General features: G+C 51.5%; 2 protein-coding genes across 3 annotated transcripts in view; both read left to right on the forward strand.

Moving 5' to 3' along the window:
- snapc4 (small nuclear RNA activating complex, polypeptide 4) overlaps positions 1-12021 on the forward strand; it is a 12183-nt gene extending 162 nt beyond the window's left edge. The window contains exons 1-22 of one of the 2 annotated variants that reach the window (XM_041041727.1): positions 1-468; positions 1253-1465; positions 1549-1586; positions 1926-2022; positions 2621-2655; positions 2748-2870; positions 2937-3077; positions 3173-3257; positions 3390-3471; positions 3966-4067; positions 4230-4302; positions 4427-4591; positions 4837-4987; positions 5205-5311; positions 5674-5768; positions 5905-5999; positions 6618-6718; positions 6975-8684; positions 8771-9403; positions 9535-10360; positions 10872-11176; positions 11590-12021. The exon at positions 1-468 is cut by the window's left edge and continues 162 nt beyond it. In XM_041041727.1, the coding sequence (XP_040897661.1) occupies positions 1354-1465; positions 1549-1586; positions 1926-2022; positions 2621-2655; positions 2748-2870; positions 2937-3077; positions 3173-3257; positions 3390-3471; positions 3966-4067; positions 4230-4302; positions 4427-4591; positions 4837-4987; positions 5205-5311; positions 5674-5768; positions 5905-5999; positions 6618-6718; positions 6975-8684; positions 8771-9403; positions 9535-10360; positions 10872-11176; positions 11590-11688 (5175 nt within the window). In that variant the 5' untranslated portion in view covers positions 1-468; positions 1253-1353 and the 3' untranslated portion in view covers positions 11689-12021. The remainder of the gene's footprint in view (positions 469-1252; positions 1466-1548; positions 1587-1925; positions 2023-2620; positions 2656-2747; positions 2871-2936; positions 3078-3172; positions 3258-3389; positions 3472-3965; positions 4068-4229; positions 4303-4426; positions 4592-4836; positions 4988-5204; positions 5312-5673; positions 5769-5904; positions 6000-6617; positions 6719-6974; positions 8685-8770; positions 9404-9534; positions 10361-10871; positions 11177-11589) is intronic. The other variant, XM_041041726.1, reaches the window with a different exon arrangement.
- Positions 12022-12913: 892 nt separating this feature from the next.
- On the forward strand, positions 12914-20236 carry card9 (caspase recruitment domain family, member 9). The gene is made up of 13 exons (XM_041043233.1): positions 12914-13766; positions 13933-14002; positions 14448-14585; positions 14662-14780; positions 14890-15096; positions 15183-15260; positions 15462-15752; positions 16346-16471; positions 16586-16774; positions 16861-16918; positions 17007-17134; positions 19633-19691; positions 19769-20236. Exons 1-13 carry the CDS (start codon positions 13653-13655, stop codon positions 19860-19862), a joined length of 1671 nt encoding a protein of 556 aa, XP_040899167.1. The 5' UTR covers positions 12914-13652; the 3' UTR covers positions 19863-20236.
- The last annotated feature ends 143 nt before the right edge of the window (positions 20237-20379 follow it).

Below are 20379 nucleotides of genomic sequence, written 5' to 3' on the forward strand. Positions count from 1 at the left end.
GAGCCATCGCTCAGAGAGTTAGGCTTAGAAACACTGAGCTGGAGAAACTAAAACCGAACCGAACCGAACCGAACTGACTGAAAATGACCGAAAAATAAAGTCATCCGGCGGAACCAAAGACTGCGTCACCACCGGAAGTGGGATTTGGGGAGGAAAATAAAGAGCGGACCGCGTGAGCTGTGGTTTGTTTTGTTGTTCGTGAGTCCAGACGGACAGGAAGACAGACGGACAGAAAGACAAGTGCACGAGCCCCGTCTCTGGCACGTCTGAGCCGGGCCTCGGTCTGAACGGTGAAACACCGCGGGAGAGTTTTCCCAGCCGCACAGCCTGCTGGGTAATATGTTAACGACGGAGCTGCGTTGATTGGTGTTCCGTGGCGCGCGGGGACACAGGAGAGACACAGCAAAGACAAACAGGGAATCTACTGAAGGAGGACGGACACACGGGAGGGGACGGAAACTGCCGAAGGTCAGAAAGTCTCAGGCACTTCACAGACCCCGGTACCGGACCCCGGTTACCGGTACCGCTCAGTGTAGGAGCTGCGTGCAGTAGCACCGTTCAGTCAGAGCTGGATGTGAAAGAGAAAAGTGATGTGGTTTTAAAAAGACTTCATGTTCTCTGAGGAGTCGATCCAGGTCCAGAATCAGGGTCTGAGAACGAGTTTTTACTAAGAGAACTCCTCCACTCCTCCATTCCCAGCTGTCCTCCTCCTCCACTCCTCCATTCCCAGCTGTCCTCCTCCTCCACTCCTCCATTCCAAGCTGTCCTTCTCCTCCTCTCCTCCATTCCCAGCTGTCCTCCTCCTCCACTCCTCCATTCCCAGCTGTCCTTCTCCTCCTCTCCTCCATTCCCAGCTGTCCTCCTCCTCCACTCCTCCATTCCCAGCTGTCCTTCTCCTCCTCTCCTCCATTCCCAGCTGTCCTCCTCCTCCACTCCTCCATTCCCAGCTGTCCTCCTCCTCCTCTCCTCCATTCCCAGCTGTCCTCCTCCTCCACTCCTCCATTCCCATGTTATTCCATTCCCTCCATGTTAAACCAGGTTTATTTCACTAAGTCAGACTTTACTTCGGTTTAAATGTTTAGAGCGCGTTAAAGGCTGAGTTCACCCAAATTACAGAAGCATATGCTGTATATACTAATCCATGGACTTTATTAATCCCACAGGGGACGGGGGGGACGTTTCCGTGTTAGCAGCTCACAGGAAAACAGGAAACGTGTGCTTGCATGTTTACAGTGTCATTCATATGATGCAGTGGGATCAGACACATGAAACCAGAGCCAGCTGACAGGACGGGTGCTACAGGGGACGAGGGAACACGACTGATTGTCCACATCTGTGTCTGTGTTCACAGACATGTCTGTCTCTCTGTCAGAGGAGAGAGACAGGATCCAGCGACAGGTGGAGGAGCTGGAACAGAGTCTGTCTGTAACACACGCTGAACTGGAGCTGCTGAGCAGTGAGACAGGTACATGTCTGTCCCTCTCTGTCTGTCTCCGTCTCTGCCTGCCTGTCTGTTTCTCTAACGGTGACCTTGTGTCTCTCGATCAGATGATGAATCAGGAGGTGATGGAGAGGATGAGAGACAGGTAACACACACTCTCTGGACTAAGTCAACTCTGAAGTCTGTGGAGAGTCTAGACCACCTGCACCGACCAGAGACAAGGTGTTCTGGGTCCAGTACTCTAAGACTCCCATGTCCCACGTCCCCCTCCCAACACACACAAAGCAGTCTATCGGTTGCATGCAAACACTCAGAGAAGCTTGTGTGTGTTGTTTCTGTGTTTGGGGACATGTGGTTCAGTGTGATGGTGCAGACTGGGTTTAGGGTTCAGGTTCAGGTTAAGCTGAGACTGGTTAGGGGACAATGCATTATGTCAGTGAGGGTCCTCACTAGTAGAGAAAGACAAATACATGTGTGTGTTCAGTCTGCAGCAGGTCTGTTGGCCCAGAGAGACAAGATCCAGAAAGAGATCCAGAACCTGGAGGACGTCCTTGGACCACACAGTCCAATCAGTGTGTCAGGTACCTACCTGGTATCTGTCTGTCTGTCTCACTGACTGTCTCACTGACTGACTGTCTGTCTGTCTGTCTGTCTGACTGTCTGTTTGTCTGTCTGTCTGTCTCTGTCTGTCTGACTCTGTCTGTCTGTCTGTCTTTCTGTTTGACTGTCTGTCTGACTCTGTCTGACTGTCTTTCTGTCTGTCTTTCTGTTTGACTGTCTGTCTGACTCTGTCTGTCTGACTGTCTGTCTTTCTGTTTGACTGTCTGTCTGACTCTGTCTGTCTGTCTGTCTTTCTGTCTGTCTGACTCTGTCTGTTTGTCTCACTGTCTGTCTCACTGTCTGTCTGACTGTCTGTCTGTGTCTGACTGTCTCACTGTCTGTCTGTCTGTCTGTCTGTCTGTCTCACTGACTGTCTGTCTGACTGTCTGTCTGTCTGTCTCACTGACTGTCTGTCTGACTGTCTGTCTGTCTGTCTCACTGACTGTCTGTCTGTCTGTCTCACTGACTGTCTGTCTGTCTGTCTGTCTGTCTCACTGACTGTCTGTCTGTGGAGTCTTGATGATTAAAGTGTCGCGTGCAGCTGACGCGGCTTCGTTAACGTGTGATCTGTTTGCTCAGACGACGGCGGCGGCGGCGGCAGCAGCAGTGAGGAGGTCAGTAACCCCGTCACATACACGCCGTTTACGTCTGCTGCAGCCAGCGAGTCCGTGGCTCACCGTCTGTGTCTGTCTGTGTCGGTGTTCAGAGTGAGCTGGGTCTGTCTCTGTCCGTGGACTCCTGTCTTCAGATGAACCTGGTCTACCAGCAGGTGGTTCAGGAGACTCTGGACCAGCTGGAGACACTACTGTCACTCAACCAGAGACAGCAGGTCAGTACAGACACTCAGCCAGAGACAGCAGGTCAGTGCTGATAATAACACGTCCTCTCTCTGTAGAAGGACCTGGTGTCTCAGCTGTCTGGACCAATCAAAGAACCTTCCAGAGAACAGCCCGCCCCCTCCTCCTACCAGCAGCCAATCAACATGTACCTGGGTCGCTTCCTCAAACCATACTTCAAGGACAAACTGACAGGGCTGGTGAGACAGAGACAGACAGACAGAGAGATAGAGACAGACAGACAGACATACTGTTGACAGCTGACCAATGAGGCTCTGTCTTTGTCTCTGTCCAGGGTCCTCCAGCCAATCAGGAGACAAAGGAGAAGGCCAGCAGGATGACGGGATGTCTGGACAACAAGAAACTGAAAAAGAAACGATGTAAGAAGGAAACAGCTGCTCTGACACGTACACATCTGTAAACACACACATCACTGATCGACTCTCCGTACATTCCTGTCCTCTGCTGTGTCTGTCCTCATGTCCTCACAAATCTGTTGTCTGTGTCTTCAGGGGAGAGCTGGCAGAAGACACTGCTGATCCACTCGGTGACCAGAGACAGTCTGAGGAGACTGATCCAACCCAAACTGTCCAAGTAACCTCAGTTTGTTGTTGTTGTTGTTGTTGTTGTTGTCGTCGTAGCAGTGTTAGCGTGTTGGTGTACACACAGTGTGTAGCAGCAGTGTCCAGATCACCACTGTTGTGTTCTGTGAGTCGGGCTGAGGCGCCGTCTGAAGCACTTCCTGTGTGGACTGTCCTCAGAATCATGACTTTGTCTTTGCGCAGTGGACGCAGTGATAACAGTTGTAATGGGACTGTAACACGTCAGCAACGCTCAGGCAACCACCAAAAAACATCTCGATCCACCGGGGACAGGACCGGAAAATTGCTTGTGTCCAAAGTGACGTCAATTTGTCCACATGTTGGGAACGTGGAGACAAACAGCACACCTTCACTGCCACTTAACAACCGGCTGTCACCATAACAACGGCCCAGGCGCCAACAGGAAGACCTGGACAAACAGTGAAGTCCAGTGTTACAGGGTCTGTACTTACTGTGATGTTACTGCAACCTGTCTGTCTCTTTCAGGGTGGACTACCTGAGTCAGAAGCTGTCCTCAGCACAGGAGACAGACAGACAGCAGCTCAGAGAGCAGATAGACAGTTTGGAGAGAGACATCGACCTGCTCAGGTACGTGTGTCCGTCCAGTCCTCATAGTCCCCGTCTCAGACTCTGAAAGACCAGGTTCAGGTGTGTCTCAGGTCCCAGTGACAGTGCTCACAAGTACACCTGTGAGGTACGGAGTCTAATGAGTGTCTCTGACCGTGTCCTTCTCCGTCTCCCATTGGTCAGAGGGAAGAATGAGGAGGAGCTGATTGGTGATCGCTACGAAGAACATGATTGGCAGAAAATCTCCAATATTGATGTAAATCTAAAAATCAACCAATCAGATGATGACAAGTCTAGAAACATCAGACTCACTGATGAGACCTCCTCCTCCCCTCCTCCCCCTCCCCTTCTCCTCCTCCCCTCCTCCCCCTCTTCCTCAGTTTGAAGGGACGAGGGACGCGGAGGACATTCGTTGTTTCTGGCAGAACTTCCTCCACCCGCTCATCAATAAGACTCGTTGGAGTCAGGAGGAGGTGCAGCAGCTGAAGGAGGTCAGCAGGAGACACAGTGAGAGGCAGTGGGAGACCATCGCACAGGAGCTGGGGGTGAGGAGTGGGAGGAGGTGTCTCTTCCTGTCTTTCAACAGTCTCTGTCTTACCTGTCTTTCCCTCATGTCTGTCCCTTCTCTGTCTCTGGTATCTTTGACCTGTCTCTGTGTGACTGGTCTGTCTCTCACCTGTGGGCTTGTCACCTTCCTGTCTCACCTTGACCTGAACCTGTTTGTCCATTTCTCCACCTGTCAAGTTCACCTGTCTCTCTCCCTCTGTCTCTCCACCTGTCTGTCTCTCAGACGGGGAGGACAGCCTTCATGTGTCTTCAGACGTTCCAGCGTTTTGTCTCAGACTCGTTGAGACGCAGTAGTTGGACTCCAGCTGAAGACGCTGTGCTCAGAGAGCTGGTGGACAAGATGAGGATCGGAAACTTCATCCCTTACACGCAGAGTAATGACATCACACTGTGACATCACACACATCATCTCCCACCCGCTGTGTGTGTGTGTGTGTGTTGATTGACCCCGTGAACCTGCTCACACTAACATTAACCTTGAATCATACAGATGTGAACCTTGGTTATGAAAGGCCTGTCTCCATCTGTCGCTCTGTCCACCTGTCTGTCTCCATCTGTCGCTCTGTCCACCTGTCTGTCTCTCGTGCTCAGTGAGTTACTTCATGGAGGGGCGGGACCCCGCTCAGCTGATCTACAGGTGGAACCAGGTTTTAGACCCGAGCCTGAAGAAAGGCCCATGGACCAAAGAGGAGGACCAGGTAGGCAGGGGGCGGGGCTTAGACAGGACACACCTGCGGAATAAATGACAGTTACTATGACTATGAGCAAGAGACACTGAACACCTGGACAGTTACTGTCAGCCCTCACCTGATGTGTAAACACCTGGACGCAGGGTTGTAACTCACATACTCAGATGCAGGTTAACCAGATAAACTAGTTCCTGCGGCACATGATGCAAACACACACACACACACACACACACGACCAACACACTGAGACTTTTTCTGTCTCAGCAAATAAAGACACTTTATGTCGCGCTCCACATCGGCAGGTGCTGGCGTCACGTCTGGACGGGTGAACAGGTGTCCCACAGACACTCATCTGTCTCTCTGTCTCTCAGCTCTTGCTGCGAGCTGTGTCTCGTTATGGGGAGAAGAACTGGTGGAAGATCAGGTTGGACGTTCCTGGACGCACTGACAGTGCCTGCAGAGACAGGTGAGACCTGATTGGATGAGAGGTGAGAGAGTCAGAGTGTGTTTGGTTGTTTCTCTCACAGTAAACGTGTGTGTGTGTGTGTGTGTGTGTGTGTGTGTGTGTGTGTGTGTGTGTGTGTGTGTGTGTGTGTGCGCAGGTATCATGACTGTCTGAAGGCGGGAACAAAGAGAGGAGCATTTGACAAACAGGAAAGAGACCTTCTGCTGCAGCTGGTGGACAAACATGGCGTCGGTGGGTGCTGAGGCTTATGGGTACTGTAGTCAAGGCTGGATTAACCTCTGGAGGGGCCCCTGTTGTTATTTCCTCAGGCACCCAGAAACCACCCAGCTGTGTGCAGCTGCCGTGGTAACAGTTTTAATCACGGATGAATCATCTCAGGTCTCAGGGTTCTGGAGGTCTGTGGAGATCAGGTGTGTGATCTGGTTCCAGTCGATGCAGCGTATTAAAACCAAAGTCACTGGAAACCAGTGGCAAAGAGGGAAGTCTGATCTCTGAATCCATAAAGAACAGCTGAGGAACTTTATTTAAAAAGCACGTCAAGAGCAGAGACGTCTCAAAGTAACGCATCTGAACCCAGACTGAGGAGGAACCGGAACCCCGAGAATAAAAGACGTTAAAGTAAACAGAGAGTTAGAAATGTACCTGGCTCCAACAGAAATCATTTTAAACCACTGGGGAATCGCACCTAAAACCTTTTGTCAGTTTTGAACCGTTATCCACGGTTTGGTTTGGATGATGTTCTGTGTCCCCGTCCACTGGTGGTGCGTCTTTAAATCAACATCTCGTCATCACGTCCTGTTTGTCTCTTGTCCTCAGATAATGACGATAACGCTAATTTGTCTGTTTCAGGTCGCTGGGCGAAGATTGCCGCTGAGATCCCTCACCGCTACGACGCTCAGTGTCTGAGAGAGTGGAGGAAACTGAGCAGACCACGCCCACCTCCTGCTCAGGTACACAGGGCTTTCTGATCAGGATTTACTGTGACCCCCCCCTTTGCACTTAAACCAGCTCCAGTTCTCAGTACACCTGCACACAGGTTCCACAGGTTCTCAGGTAGGCTGTTTAAGCATCTTGGAGAACTTATCTTAGTTCTTCTGTGGGTTTAGTCTGTCATCAGTGATTGATCAATGAAATCTGATGATTGTCTGGTTCCTCATCAGAACCGTGAAAACAGACTGTGACTGATCTGACTCTGTGTGTCAACAGAAAGGTAACAACAGTAAGAAATCAAGGAAGAGTCGAGGAGGAGAGAAGAAGAAGAGGATTTTCCCGGTCAAGAAGAACATCAGGGGGAAACTGCTTAGCCTCAAGGAGGAAAAGGAGAGCAGTGAGGAAGAGCAGGAGGAGATGGTGGTGGAGTACATGGACAGTGATGAGGAGGAGAAGAAGAAGAAAAAGGAGGAGGTTGTGCAAGTGGAGAGGATGGAGGAGAAAGCGGTGGAGGAGGAGGAGGAGTACACCTTCCCTCCCCTACAGGAGTGGATTCCGGTTGAAAAAGCACAACGTTCCACCTTCCTCAGCTTTCATCCGGTGGCGTTACCTTCTTCTGGTGATGGCCACAGTGGGGAGCAGGTCCGGTCAACCATCCTGGGCAAGTTTGGACGCTCTGTGGTCATTGGACCAAATCCTAGAGAGCTGCCATGGGAGGATCGCCACAGCAGTAGCACCATGATGATGGTGTCACCTGACCAGCTCCGAGCCCACCTGTACCACCAGGCACACAAGTTCAATAACCAGAGCTCCCGTGCCCAAGAGAAACCCCAGACCAGCAAACAGAACCACCTGGGCCGAGCGACGGACATGGGGCTGGACTATGAGCTGCAGGCCGCGGCGACTCCCTGGATCGGCAACCTGCTCATCCCAGCAAAAACCAGACTGACGGCAGCAGACGCCCTGAGGGAGCGAGGAGAGAAAACCAAGCTCTCTTCAACTCCCGTCTTCCTGCTGCTCCTTCAGACCATGAACGTGGACACCATGGGGTGCAAGGAAATGATAGGGCAGAGAAGAAACAGGACGGCGTTACTGACTCCGCCCCCAGATCCCTCCTCCGTCAAGATGAAGAACCCGAAGACCATTGCAGGAATGCTGCAACGGAGGAGGGCCGTGAAAGAGGGGCTGCAGGTGTTAGACCTGCAGCACAGACTGATCCTGAAGCAGCTTCAGGTCCTGCAGCAACAAGAGCAACAACTGCTGCTCCAACAGCAGGTTCGACCACAGCAACTCATACTGCTGCAGCAACCACAGACTTTTCCAACTCGTCTCCCCCCATCGATGCCTCCTCTGAATCATCCCGGCGTTCTTCAGATGCCTCCTAACATGCATCCTCAGATTTCTCCTATGCCCTTTCCTCAGGCTGTCTTCATTCCTCATCCTGTCCTCCAACCTCAGCAACCTCATGTTGCTTCCATCCAGCACATACCTCGCTCGTCCCTAATCACATCCCCTCCATCTGCAGGTAGACCACTTCCTGTCGAGCTGGTCACCTCTTTGTTACATGCATCTCCTCCACCTCTAAGACTGAACGTCCCCCCTGTCTCTATGGTCCCGATGCTCCAGGGTGCTACACCTGCCGGCTCTGCCTCCATCTGCCAACAGGCTGTACCTTTGACTCAAAACCTCAAAAAAGACCAGCCCCCACCGCCTAACCAGACTGATTCTACTGGTTGTGGACTGGTCAGTCAGCACGGTGTTCCCTCCATGTTCAGTTCCCATGCAACTTGCCCCAACAAACCTCACCCTTCCCCCAGTCCTCCCAGCTCCACTCTGAGTCTACCCACGGGGAAGGGGCAGAAGGAGGCAACTGTTTGCAACAATCTGAGCGAGGTGGGTTTTGGTGGGGCAGGTACAAGTGTGGAAGGAGCAGGTGACAGTGTGATTCAGCAGGCCAGAGCTCTGCAGGAAGCCACTGAAGCCAAGGTAACTGCCTTTTTAGGAATTCCTGTAATGAGATGATCAGATTTGATTTGGGAGAATTTGATTCAGTTTTGTTTTTTCCCATTCAGGTTGAATCCACGAAGAGAGCTGCTTCGTCTCCAGCTCAGGCCCAGAGCACAAACTCTCATCCTCAGCAGCTCGGCACTGCATCCATCCAGCTGGTACCTCAGACTCCTGCGTCCTCCCTGACCACGCCTCCGACAGCTGCTCAGAGACCTGCTCCTGCTGGGGTCAAAGCTGCTTCACTTGCGCCTCCTCCTGTTGGACTGAATGTTCCCCCTGACTCTGTGAATTTGCTGCAGACCACCTCACCTTCCTGCTTTGATAGGAACGTGTGTGCCAGTCAGCACACTGCTTCCTCCACTTTAAGCTTACCTTCTCCTTTCCACCGTGACCATGACTACTCCTTTATTAATCCTCACCCCACCCCAAGTCAACCAAGCTCCACCCCCAGAAAGCTAAACCCCATACCCTGTCAATCTGACTCCTCCCCAAACACAACCCCGAAAGATCAGCCCAGACGGAGGAAACGAGGCCGGGGGGAGGAGCAGGATCAGGTAATAAGCAATCAGGATGACCAGTGTGCAGTTGGGGTAGGTTGTCCTGTTGGTGGGGCTGGTACAGGTGTGATCCAGGATGGGAAGAGGGTTCGGAAACCGAGCCAGAAGGCCTTAGCACTGCAAGAAGCTACTGTAGCTAAGGTACGATGTGTTTCCTCCCTGTCTGTCTTTTCCCTCATATTTCTGTCTCAGATTTGTCTTTCCCCTCCTCAGGCCATCTCCTCCCTGTGTCGTCTCGTGTCAGTCTGACCCCGTCTGTGTTTTGTTTCCAGGCTGAGGCCAAGAAGAAGAGAACTTCTTCTCCTCGAAAGACGCTGTGTCGTACGTCTCGGTCAAAAGAGGAAGTTGTCGTGCAGCCCGAGACGCCGCTTCCCAGGGTGCATTTACCTCCCGGTCAGTCAATGTGGGTCATGACTCCTGGTGGGATGGTGCAGCTAGCAGACACCTCGTCCCAAGGCCTACAGCTAGCGTTGGTGTCAGGTTCATCCCTTCAACCTCCACCGGGGAATATTTTAAACCACCCACCGGCCACACCCCCTGTGCGACTCACCTCTGGCAGTTGGCGACCAGTTGCACCCAAACCCCCTGCTGTGTCTGTCCCCCTGTCCACCTGTCCACCTAGGACCCTTCCACCAACTTTTATACTGCAACCTGTCACAGGCCCTCACTCCTCCCCCCTCCCCTCCTGCCCCCCCTACTCTTCCTCCAAACTCTTCCTACCATACAAGGGTGCAGTCAGAGTGGACCCAGCAGAGCCCCCTCCCCTCAGGAGTGAGGCACTGCTGTTCGACCCCTCCCTGATGTTCTCGGAGCCCCGGGTGGCAGTGCGTGATTGGCTGAGCGGACGGGGAGGGGTGGTGGCTCCTGGTCTGGACGTGGCTCTGCCCTACCTGCCGCCCTTCGTCAGCAATCTGAGCACGCTCAGTGCGCTGCTCCGGGCCAAGAACTCTCTGACCAAATCATCCCTGCAGATACTTCAAAGCTCTGAACTCCGAAAGCCCCGAACCAAACCCAGACCTGACCACAGCACAGAGAAAACCTCCCGTCAGCCTCCACCAGACTCCACCTCTGACCTCAGACCTGCTGGGGACCAACCAGGTACTACTCACCTGACAGGTGCTTACTGTAGGTGGTGCTGTTTTCTGTGTCTGTCTGTCCATGGTGGCGATCACTGCCGAATTCTTCTGTTCATCAAAACATCACGTGTGTGTGAAATAGAGCAGCAAAGCAGAAATCACTGGTGTGAGCCAGTGAGTTTTTCAAAGGGCGGGGGGGGCTAACATTAGCATTTATTCCCTTATCAGTATCAAAGCACTTTCCAGTCTCTTAATGTCCCCATTGCTGTCCACCGTCTGCACGTCAGGACGCTGGTTTCATGCACAGTCTGTTTTTTCTTCAACAATCACAAAGCTTTTTTCAAATACAAAAAAATCCTGTGAGGAACACGTGTGTGCCTGCAGACCCGAGTGTGACCGAAGCGTGCGGCTCATGTGGATCTGCTGAATGGACTGTGCACAGCAGGATACCTGTGACTGTCAGAAGGTGTTTCACACAGATCAGTTCTGAGTCCAGGTGGTTTCTCAGGTGTGTTTGATTTGTCTTCCTGCAGCTCCTTCTGTCAGCTCTGACCTCCCGCAGGAGGAGGAGGAGGAGGAGCTTGTGGCGGCAGTCCGTCAGCTGGTGACAGAGCGTTTCTCAAGTAACCCCGCCTACCAGCTGCTGAAGGCCCGCTTCCTGTCTTGCTTCACTGTTCCCGCCCTCCTGGCCACTATCCAGCCAATCCCGGAGAAGACTGTGGCCTGCCCAGCCACTCAGGAAGAGGAGGAGGAGGAAGAGGAGGAGGAGGAGGAGGAGGAGGAGGAGGAGATGGAGCTGAAGAAAATCAAAGAAAGAGGGAGACGGAGGAGAGCAGAGGTGAGTCAAGGATTCAGGATTTTCTCATTTACAGTGTTTCCTCAGCTACACGCTTTTTATAGTATTTTGTGATGTGATGCAGTACCAGCAACAGCCACCAGGTGTCACCTTCAAAACCCAGACGGCACATCTCACTGCCTTTTGGGGGCGCCACTGGGCATCAGGATGTTCTTCTTCTCACACTTTTAATCTGATTGTTTTCATTGATCAGCTGCTGTGATTTCACTCAGGAAATTTCACTGGGGCAAATTCTAAATCAAACATCAGCACATGTACATGGAGCAGAACGTTTTATGAAAAGAGCAACGATATTTTTGTTGTATTGACATTAAAATCGTGTAAATCTGAACAAACAGGTTTTTAACCCAACGGAGACCAGGGCCACTCACCAGTGCTTTTATTTTATTCTCCAGGGATCTGTGCTGCAGCATGACGGCTCAGGAGCTCCAGCCAGTCACTTCTCAGGAATCATCGGCACACCCGCCCCCGACCAGACCGGACCAGACCGGTAGAAACCAGATCACCACAGTCCAGTAAAACTCACCGCTCTGCGTCTGGTTCATATGCTGTGAAACAGCGAGTCAGTTTGAGCTCTGGAAAACTTTACAGTTCAGAAATGAATTGTTTTCATTCAAATTCTCAGAAAATCACATTGTCAGACTTTAAACATCAGTTTAAGATCTGGTGGAGTGAGAGAGTCAGCAGGTAACACGGCTCACGGAGAAAAACACGGCTCACACAGAAAAACACGGCTCACACAGAAAAACACGACGCACAGAGAAAAACACGGCGCACACAGAAAAACACGACGCACAGAGAAAAACAGCTCACGGAGAAAAACACGGCTCACGGAGAAAAACACGGCTCACACAGAAAAACACGGCTCACACAGAAAAACACGGCACACACAGAAAAACACGGCGCACAGAGAAAAACACGACGCACACAGAAAAACACGGCTCACACAGAAAAACACGGCTCACACAGAAAAACACGGCGCACAGAGAAAAACACGACGCACACAGAAAAACACGGCTCACACAGAAAAACACGGCTCACACAGAAAAACACTGATACAAATACAACCTTAAATGTTCCGACACGAGTTTTTTCAAAAGTCAGACTCAGAAAATTATCTGCAGGTTGATTTTCACAGAAATTTGAAAGGTGAAGCTAATGTCTGCAGGACGTCGATCTATAAATCCACTGACGATCGGAGTGTGATCGAGCTCTGTGGTGCGTTCAGGAACCTCACTTTAATGATGAAATTGCACTAAAACACATTATTTGATGTTATTTGCTTCAGTTTCTGTAAAGAAAAATATTTAAGAGCTGATTATTTTGTAATAAAGAGAGTTAATGTGAAATGAAGTAGTGTGCACTCACTATGTTTACTGCTGATCAGTGTTAGGACTGAGAGGACCGCGGGGACTGAGAGGACTCTGGCCTCTGAGGACAGAGAGGACTCTGAGGACTGACCAATTTCCACACTTGTTTTTTGGTTTGGTTTCAGCTCGATGAAACTTCCAGGAACCAGAGTAAAAAAAAAAAAAGTAAAAAACATGATTGTGCTGTGACATCACTTCCAGTTTCAGTCAGCTGATGCTTCCTGTTCAGCGAGTCATTCCTCTTCTGACTTCTCTAATCCTGACTTCTTCCTCTTTCTGTCCACACAAACTCAGCTGATGAGAAAACAGGAATGAAATGACGGAGGATTTTAAGGTGTCGGTGCTTTACAGAAACCAAACGGTCCTGAGCTGCAGCTTCATGCTTCAGCAGCGTCTCTCTGCTCTATCACCTGTTATATTGTTGTGTTCTCTCTTTTTGTTTGTTGTTTATGTTTTTGTTTCTTTGACCGTCCTGCAGATGTTGTGACGTTCAGAACAGATGTTCAGAGAAAGAGAGAATGATTCCACCTGTGTGTTTACGTCCTGTACAGGTGTGATGTGATTGGTGGATTGGGATGAATGCGACGAATCGTGTCAGTGCCAGCCAGAGGGGGTGGAGACTGAACCGCAAACAGGAAGCGAGAGAAACGACTTCTCCCTCAGAAAACACAGAGACGACGACAGAGACAGACGGACAGAGAGACGGAGAGGGCGACAGGCCAAGGGACAGAGAGAGTGAGACAAGGAGAAAGACAGAGAGGGTGACAGGACAAGGGACAGAGTGAGACAGACAGGGAGAGAGACAGAGAGAGAGAGACACCATAGAGTTAATGGCCATGTGTATCAGGACAGTGTAGCTGTGTGAACTGTGTGTGTGTGTGTGTGTGTGTGTGAGTGTGAGTGTGTGTGTGTGTGTGTGTGTGTGAGTGTGTGTGAGTGTGTGTGAGTGTGTGTGTGTGTGAGTGTGTGTGAGTGTGTGTGAGTGTGTGTGTGTGTGTGTGAGTGTGTGTGAGTGTGTGGGTGTGTGTGAGTGTGAGTGTGTGTGAGTGTGTGTGTGTGTGTGTGTGTGTGTGCCTCAGTGTGCAGTGATGGATGGAGTGTGTGAGGACGACCTCTGCTGGCTGCAGCTGGATGAGTTCAGGATGTTGCTCATCAAAACCATCGAACCGTCGCGGATCACTCCGTACCTGCGACAGTGTCAGGTAACTCCTCCTCCTCCTCCTGCTGCACCTGCTCCTTCACTTACTCCTTACAGCAGCGAGTCTCCGGCTCCTCCTGCTCCATGTTGCCAGAGTCTGGTTTTCTTACCCCGCTGCTCCTCCTGCTCCCCCACCCCCCATCTTGTTGTTTTGTGGTGGATGCTGTCAGGTGATCAGTGCTGAGGATGAGGAGCAACTCTTCAACGACCCCACCCTCGTCATCCGGAAGAGAAAAGTTGGTAAGAAACACAACCTCAGTGTTTTTATAGAAACTCAGAGCTGTTCACTGAGCTCCTCAGTCCAGCGTCCAGAGTCCAGCGTCCAGCGTCCAGAGTCCAGCGTCCAGCACAGACCTCAGATTCAGAGCATCCTGCTGAAAATGAAGCCAGAATCTAAACCCAGCCAGTCGCTGCAGTCTGCTGGAACCCTAACCCCCAAGCCTCCGCGACCTTCAGGGGAGAGAACACTCCCCCCTGCCCTGTCAGCAGGCAGGGGGGAGGCGGTCTTACCCACGCACCTCAGGGTGTCGGTGAGTCGCTCAGGCAAAGCCGTGGTCTCTGGGCTGGTCGTGACTCTGGGCGATGTCCCTCCTCTCCTCATGTCTGTGACACTCATCCCACAGGTCAATGTTACCATCAGGTCTCTGACTGTCTGACTCCTGACCTTGACCTTTGACCTTTACAGGAGTCCTGCTGGACATCCTGCAGAGAACAGGGGTCAAAGGTTACACAGCCTTCCTGGAGAGTCTGGAGCTGGATTATCCTCAGCTGTACAGTCGAATCACCGGGAAGAAGCCTAACAAGACCTTCAGCATCCTCATCGGTGTGTGGCCTGCTCTGATTGGCTGTGAGCAGATCTACCTTCCGTGTCTCACCTGTTAATGTTCCTCTCTGTTCAGACACAGCAGGAGAATCTGGTCTGACTCAGTTCCTGATGTCTGAGCTCAGCCGCCTGCAGAGGGCGTTTCAGGATGAGAGGAGACGCCGCCAACAGGCTTGCTCTATCGCCAAGGAACAGGTCGGCATAGCAACCGGGTTACTAAGGAAGAATTAGAGATGGAGATGACAAAGCTCTGCTGAAGGGTGACGGGTGGTGCTTTGGTGTGTTGATTTTTTGCGGTGTCCAGGAGGCGCGGTCTCAGCAGCAGCAGCTGAGGGAGCAGCAGCTGACGAAGCTGAGCGAGCACCTGCAGAAGGTTCAGGGCGAGCGGGAGCGGCTGAGCGAGGAGGTGAAGCAGCTCAGAGATCACAACTACAGCCTGATGGCCGACATCAACACTCTGAACCAGGAGAAGAGCAACGCCCTGCTCGCCAACAGAGACCTGCAGATAGAGGTCAGCTGACCTCTGACCCCTGATTATCCATACAGAGCGCTGATGTGACCTCTGACCTCTGTGTGTGTGTGTGCGTCTGTGTGCAGGTGGAGCGTCTGAAGCACACCGTGCTGCGAGCTGAGACTCGGCTGCTGAGACGACGGACGCTGAGGCCGCTGCAGGAAGTAGATCTGACACGCATCATGTTCAGCCACTGTCACTCACACTGACACTGAAGCTCAGACGCTTCACGCTCTTACTGACATGTTTGAAGATTTTAGGCTGAAACTTACAGTCAGGTGTCCAGAAGTATGTGGACACTTGAACATCCATGAGCACTGTAGCGTGTCTCTGACTCACTAACCTGTTAAAATGTGTGTTTTCAGAGCAGGGGTCTGGCCCTGCCCACAGAGACCTTCTTCCACCCCAACAGACTGGAGGAGCAGAAAGAGGAGGAGGAGGAGAAAAAACAGGAGAAGAAGGGGGAGAAGAAGGAGGAGAAAAGACAAGATACAAAGGAGGAGAAGAAGGAGGAGAAAAGACAAGATACAAAGGAGGAGAAGAAGGAGGAGAAAAAACAGGAGAAGCAAGGAGTTCATCCTCCTCAGCTCAACCTCCTATCTACAGTGTTCAGACTGAGGAGAGAACTCCACAGAGCAGAGGAGCAGAGAGCCAGGGTGAGGGGGTGAGGGGGTGAGGGAGTGAGGGAGGAGCACAGGAAGCAAACAGGAGACTGAAGTTACATAAAACAGGGAAAATATAAATCGACAGAAATGAGTAATAATCAGTAGAAAATCCGTTTGTAGGTCTGAGCCAAACTACAGTTACACTTCAGCTCATCACACCAGGTGCACAGATCTGCAGCAGGTATGCCTTTCACAATAAGAGTTTACTGGATAAATAAAGGATTTTGAAATGACTTGATTAGATTTGGAGCATTAATGAGAAAACAGTCCTTCAAGTTCATTTCATCAGCGACAGAAACGAAATCTGGAAAATGCCTTCAGGACATATAAAGGCTTTAATTGTGAAACAGACGGAGGAAGTGTTGAAAACAGGAAGGCTGTCTGACTGATCACAGGTCAGTTTCTGTGCATGTGAGATGATTTTCCTTACGCCGAAGACTCAGCTCCGTTAGAGGGAGAAGAATGTTCCAAAACTTCATTTAATAGAACAATAGAAGGAAATGGGAGGAATCAGCAGGTGGAGGGGATCGGCAGGTGGAGGGCCTCCACCTGCCTTTGATCAGACTGGGTGTGTTTGATTTCAGTGTCAGGAGGAGAAGGAGGAGCTGGAGCTGCGCTGCAATCAGCTGAAGGGAGACACCAAGATGTTCCGTCAACAAAACAAACAAACCCTCAGACAGCTGCAGGAGGTGATCAGAGAGAGGGACAAGGTGAGGAGGAGGATTTTCCATCCAATCAGCAGAGGCAGAGACTCTGATTGGCTGAAGTGACAGTGAGGGGCGTGTCAAAGAGTTACAGCTCTGAGCTGCTGTTGGTTGTTTCAGGCTGTGTTGTCACGGGCGGAGCAGCAGGAGGAGGTGCGGCTGCTCCTGCAGGAGAAGGATCAGTACAGGGAGCAGGTGAGGCAGCTCACAGAGCAATGTGATAGGCTGGAGCTTCTCCTGCTGAGATCACAGGGGGAGGAGCTACAGCTGAAGACACGCCTCCGCAGACTCACCTGCAACACCCACCAGGTGAGAATACCTTTTTCTAACCTCATCAATCACAACCATGTAATGTGATGTAATGATGATGTAATGATGAAGGCTGTCTTGCTCAGTGGGAGAGGAGTGTGAGCAGTGAGGAAGAGGAGGAACCAACAGAGAACGCTGGGAAAGGTCAGTCGTGTCATGTGACCTGCTGCCGTATGAAACCGTGTCATGTGACCTGCTGTCGTATTAAACCGTGTCATGTGACTGTGATCAGGCAGCAGTGAGGAGGTTTGCAGTGGAACGTCGGGGGAGAACAAGGAAGCAGCAGTGCTGCAGCAGCACAGCTCTCCTCAAGGAGGCGCTGCAGAGTCTGAACAGAAGCCCAGCACTGCTGCATCATGGGTAATACACTTTAGGTCTCTCTCTAAGCCACCTCTCTCTCTCTCTCTCTCTCTCTCTCTCTGATGAGCAGCAGCAGGTAACAGGTGAGTTGCCACTCTAACTGCAGAGCAGCTCATTAACAGTCTGAGTTACTGTGGATCTGACTCTGACTCAGCACCACTGCAGACCCACAGATCAGGGTCAGATCAGGGTCAGACCCGGGTCAGATCAGGGTCAGATCAGACTCAGACCCGGGTCAGATCAGGGTCAGATCAGAGTCAGACCCGGGTCAGATCAGGGTCAGATCAGAGTCAGACCCGGGTCAGATCAGGGTCAGATCAGAGTCAGATCAGGGTCAGACCAGGGTCAGATCAGGGTCAGACCCGGGTCAGATCAGAGTCAGACCCAGGTCAGATCAGGGTCAGATCCGGGTCAGATCAGGGTCAGACCCGGGTCAGATCAGGATCAGATCAGGGTCAGATCAGAGTCAGACCCGGGTCAGATCAGGGTCAGATCAGGGTCAGATCAGGGTCAGATCAGAGTCAGACCCGGGTCAGATCAGGGTCAGATCAGGGTCAGATCAGAGTCAGATCAGAGTCAGATCAGACTCAGATCAGACTCAGACCCGGGTCAGATCAGGGTCAGACCCGGGTCAGATCAGGGTCAGATCAGAGTCAGACCCGGGTCAGATCAGGGTCAGATCAGAGTCAGACCCGGGTCAGATCAGGGTCAGATCAGGGTCAGATCAGGGTCAGATCAGAGTCAGACCCGGGTCAGATCAGGGTCAGACCCGGGTCAGATCAGAGTCAGACCCGGGTCAGATCAGGGTCAGACCCGGGTCAGATCAGAGTCAGACCCGGGTCAGATCAGGGTCAGATCAGAGTCAGACCCGGGTCAGATCAGAGTCAGATCCGGGTCAGATCAGGGTCAGATCAGAGTCAGACCCGGGTCAGATCAGGCTCAGATCAGGGTCAGATCAGAGTCAGATCAGGGTCAGATCAGAGTCAGACCCGGGTCAGATCAGGGTCAGATCAGAGTCAGACCCGGGTCAGATCAGGGTCAGATCAGAGTCAGACCCGGGTCAGATCAGGGTCAGATCAGAGTCAGACCCGGGTCAGACCACAGACCACAATCCCTGATGAGCATGTGCAGATGGAACCACAGACCCACAGTAAGCGGATGGACAGTTCAGTGATCAGTAACACTGACCGATCGCTAGGTCAGAAGCTCCACCCTGACTCTGGCTCCTCCCTCCCTGTGATGTCACAGGACCAAGGCCGAGCGCTCGTTCTCCTCGACGAGTTCTTACTGTAACATGTTTAAACTGAAAACCTGTGGAGGTGAAAGCTTCCTCTGAGCTTCTGCTCCATGTCGACATGAGTCATGCTGCCAGTCTCCTGTTCTACCACATCCCAGACTGATGCCCCCGCTCTCTCTCTCTCTCTCTCTCTACCTGTCTCTCCCTCTCTCTCTACCTGTCTCTCTCTCTCTCTCTCTACCTGTCTCCCTCTCTCTCTACCTGTCTCTCCCTCTCTACCTGTCTCCCTCTCTCTCTCTCTCTCTCTCTCTACCTGTCTCCCTCTCTCTCTCTACCTGTCTCTCCCTCTCTCTCTACCTGTCTCTCTCTCTCTCTACCTGTCTCCCTCTCTCTCTTTCTACCTCTCTCTCTCTCTCTACCTGTCTCCCTCTCTCTCTCTCTACCTGTCTCTCCCTCTCTCTCTACCTGTCTCTCTCTCTCTACCTGTCTATCCCTCTCTCTCTACCTGTCTCTCTCTCTACCTGTCTCTCTCTCTCTACCTGTCTATCCATCTCTCTCTACCTGTCTCTCTCTCTACCTGTCTCTCCCTCTCTCTCTACCTGTCTCTCTCTCTCTCTACCTGTCTCTCTCTCTCTCTACCTGTCTCCCTCTGTCTCTCCCTCTCTCTCTACCTGTCTCTCTCTCTCTCTACCTGTCTCCCTCTCTCTCTACCTGTCTCTCCCTCTTTACCTGTCTCCCTCTCTCTCTCTACCTGTCTCTCTCTCTCTACCTGTCTCCCTCTCTCTCTCTCTACCTGTCTTTCTCTCTCTCTACCTGTCTCCCTCTCCCTCTCTCTCTACCTGTCTCCCTCTCTCTCTCTCTACCTGTCTCTCCCTCTCTCTCTACCTGTCTCTCTCTCTCTACCTGTCTCCCTCTCTCTCTCTCTCCCTCTCTCTCTACCTGTCTCTCCCTCTCTCTCTACCTGTCTCCCTCTCTCTCTCTCTACCTGTCTTTCTCTCTCTCTACCTGTCTCTCTCTCTCTCTCTCTCTACCTGTCTTTCTCTCTCTCTACCTGTCTCCCTCTCTCTCTCTCTCTCTCTCTCTCTCTACCTGTCTTTCTCTCTCTCTACCTGTCTCCCTCTCTCTCTCTCTACCTGTCTTTCTCTCTCTCTACCTGTCTCCCTCTCTCTCTCTCTCTCTACCTGTCTTTCTCTCTCTCTACCTGTCTCCCTCTCTCTCTCTCTACCTGTCTTTCTCTCTCTCTACCTGTCTCCCTCTCCAGGATAAGCAGACAGAAGACTGCCTGACCTTCAGAAGTCGACCGAACTTCTGTTACCGCAGGTGAGCAGAGACTCATTAAAACATTATAGAAAATGTTGAGGGCAGGCATGAGTGTGCTTTTGTTTCCATGACAACAGGAAGCGAGCCCTCAGGTCAAAGTTCATCTGTAAGGAGTACACAGCTGGTAACCTTGACGACAGCAGTGGCAGTGACATCACCGACTCTGACTGAACACACCTGCGATCACATGATCAAACATCACCTTAACTCAGACACAGTTATTAGTTATTTACTTTAATGTTTCTGGATCGAAGTTTTTTTCTGTTTGAGCTTTTATTTCCTGTTTGTATTGATCACTGATCAGTCCACCTGTTTGTTGAAGGAGGCTGTTGCTTTGTGAGCACACAGGTGAAAGTCCTGCAGAAAACCTCAGAGCCAATAACCAGAAACTACAGAGATTCAAATCAAACCAAAGCTGAAGCTGAAACATTAAGTTTCAGGAAAAATGGCTCGTCATTATCAGAACAGCTTCCAGTGAACGTTCTGTTGGTTTCTGCTGAACTTGTATTTTCTGGACATTTCTAATAAAAACAGATTTCATAAACTCTTCATATGTTTTCTGTGTAAAAATCTTGACCTGTCTGTAAAGCGAGGAGAACATCCGGGACTTTTCCGTGAGTCCAGAATGTAGAATTTTCTCCGCGGACCGTGAACGTCGCGAAGCGTTCGTTGTCATGGTGACGGAGCA

The sequence above is a fragment of the Toxotes jaculatrix genome, chromosome 7 (genome assembly GCF_017976425.1).
Source record: "Toxotes jaculatrix isolate fToxJac2 chromosome 7, fToxJac2.pri, whole genome shotgun sequence".
Taxonomy (NCBI): domain Eukaryota; kingdom Metazoa; phylum Chordata; class Actinopteri; family Toxotidae; genus Toxotes; species Toxotes jaculatrix.

Excerpts from the sequence above, each read along its gene's own strand:
- card9 (XM_041043233.1), top strand. The coding sequence starts at position 13,653 with ATGGATGGAGTGTGTGAGGACGACCTCTGCTGGCTGCAGCTGGATGAG. Across the intron at positions 14,781-14,889 it reads GCTCTATCGCCAAGGAACAG|GAGGCGCGGTCTCAGCAGCA; the intron begins GTCGGCATAGCA and ends TGCGGTGTCCAG. Across the intron at positions 16,472-16,585 it reads TGATCAGAGAGAGGGACAAG|GCTGTGTTGTCACGGGCGGA; the intron begins GTGAGGAGGAGG and ends TGGTTGTTTCAG.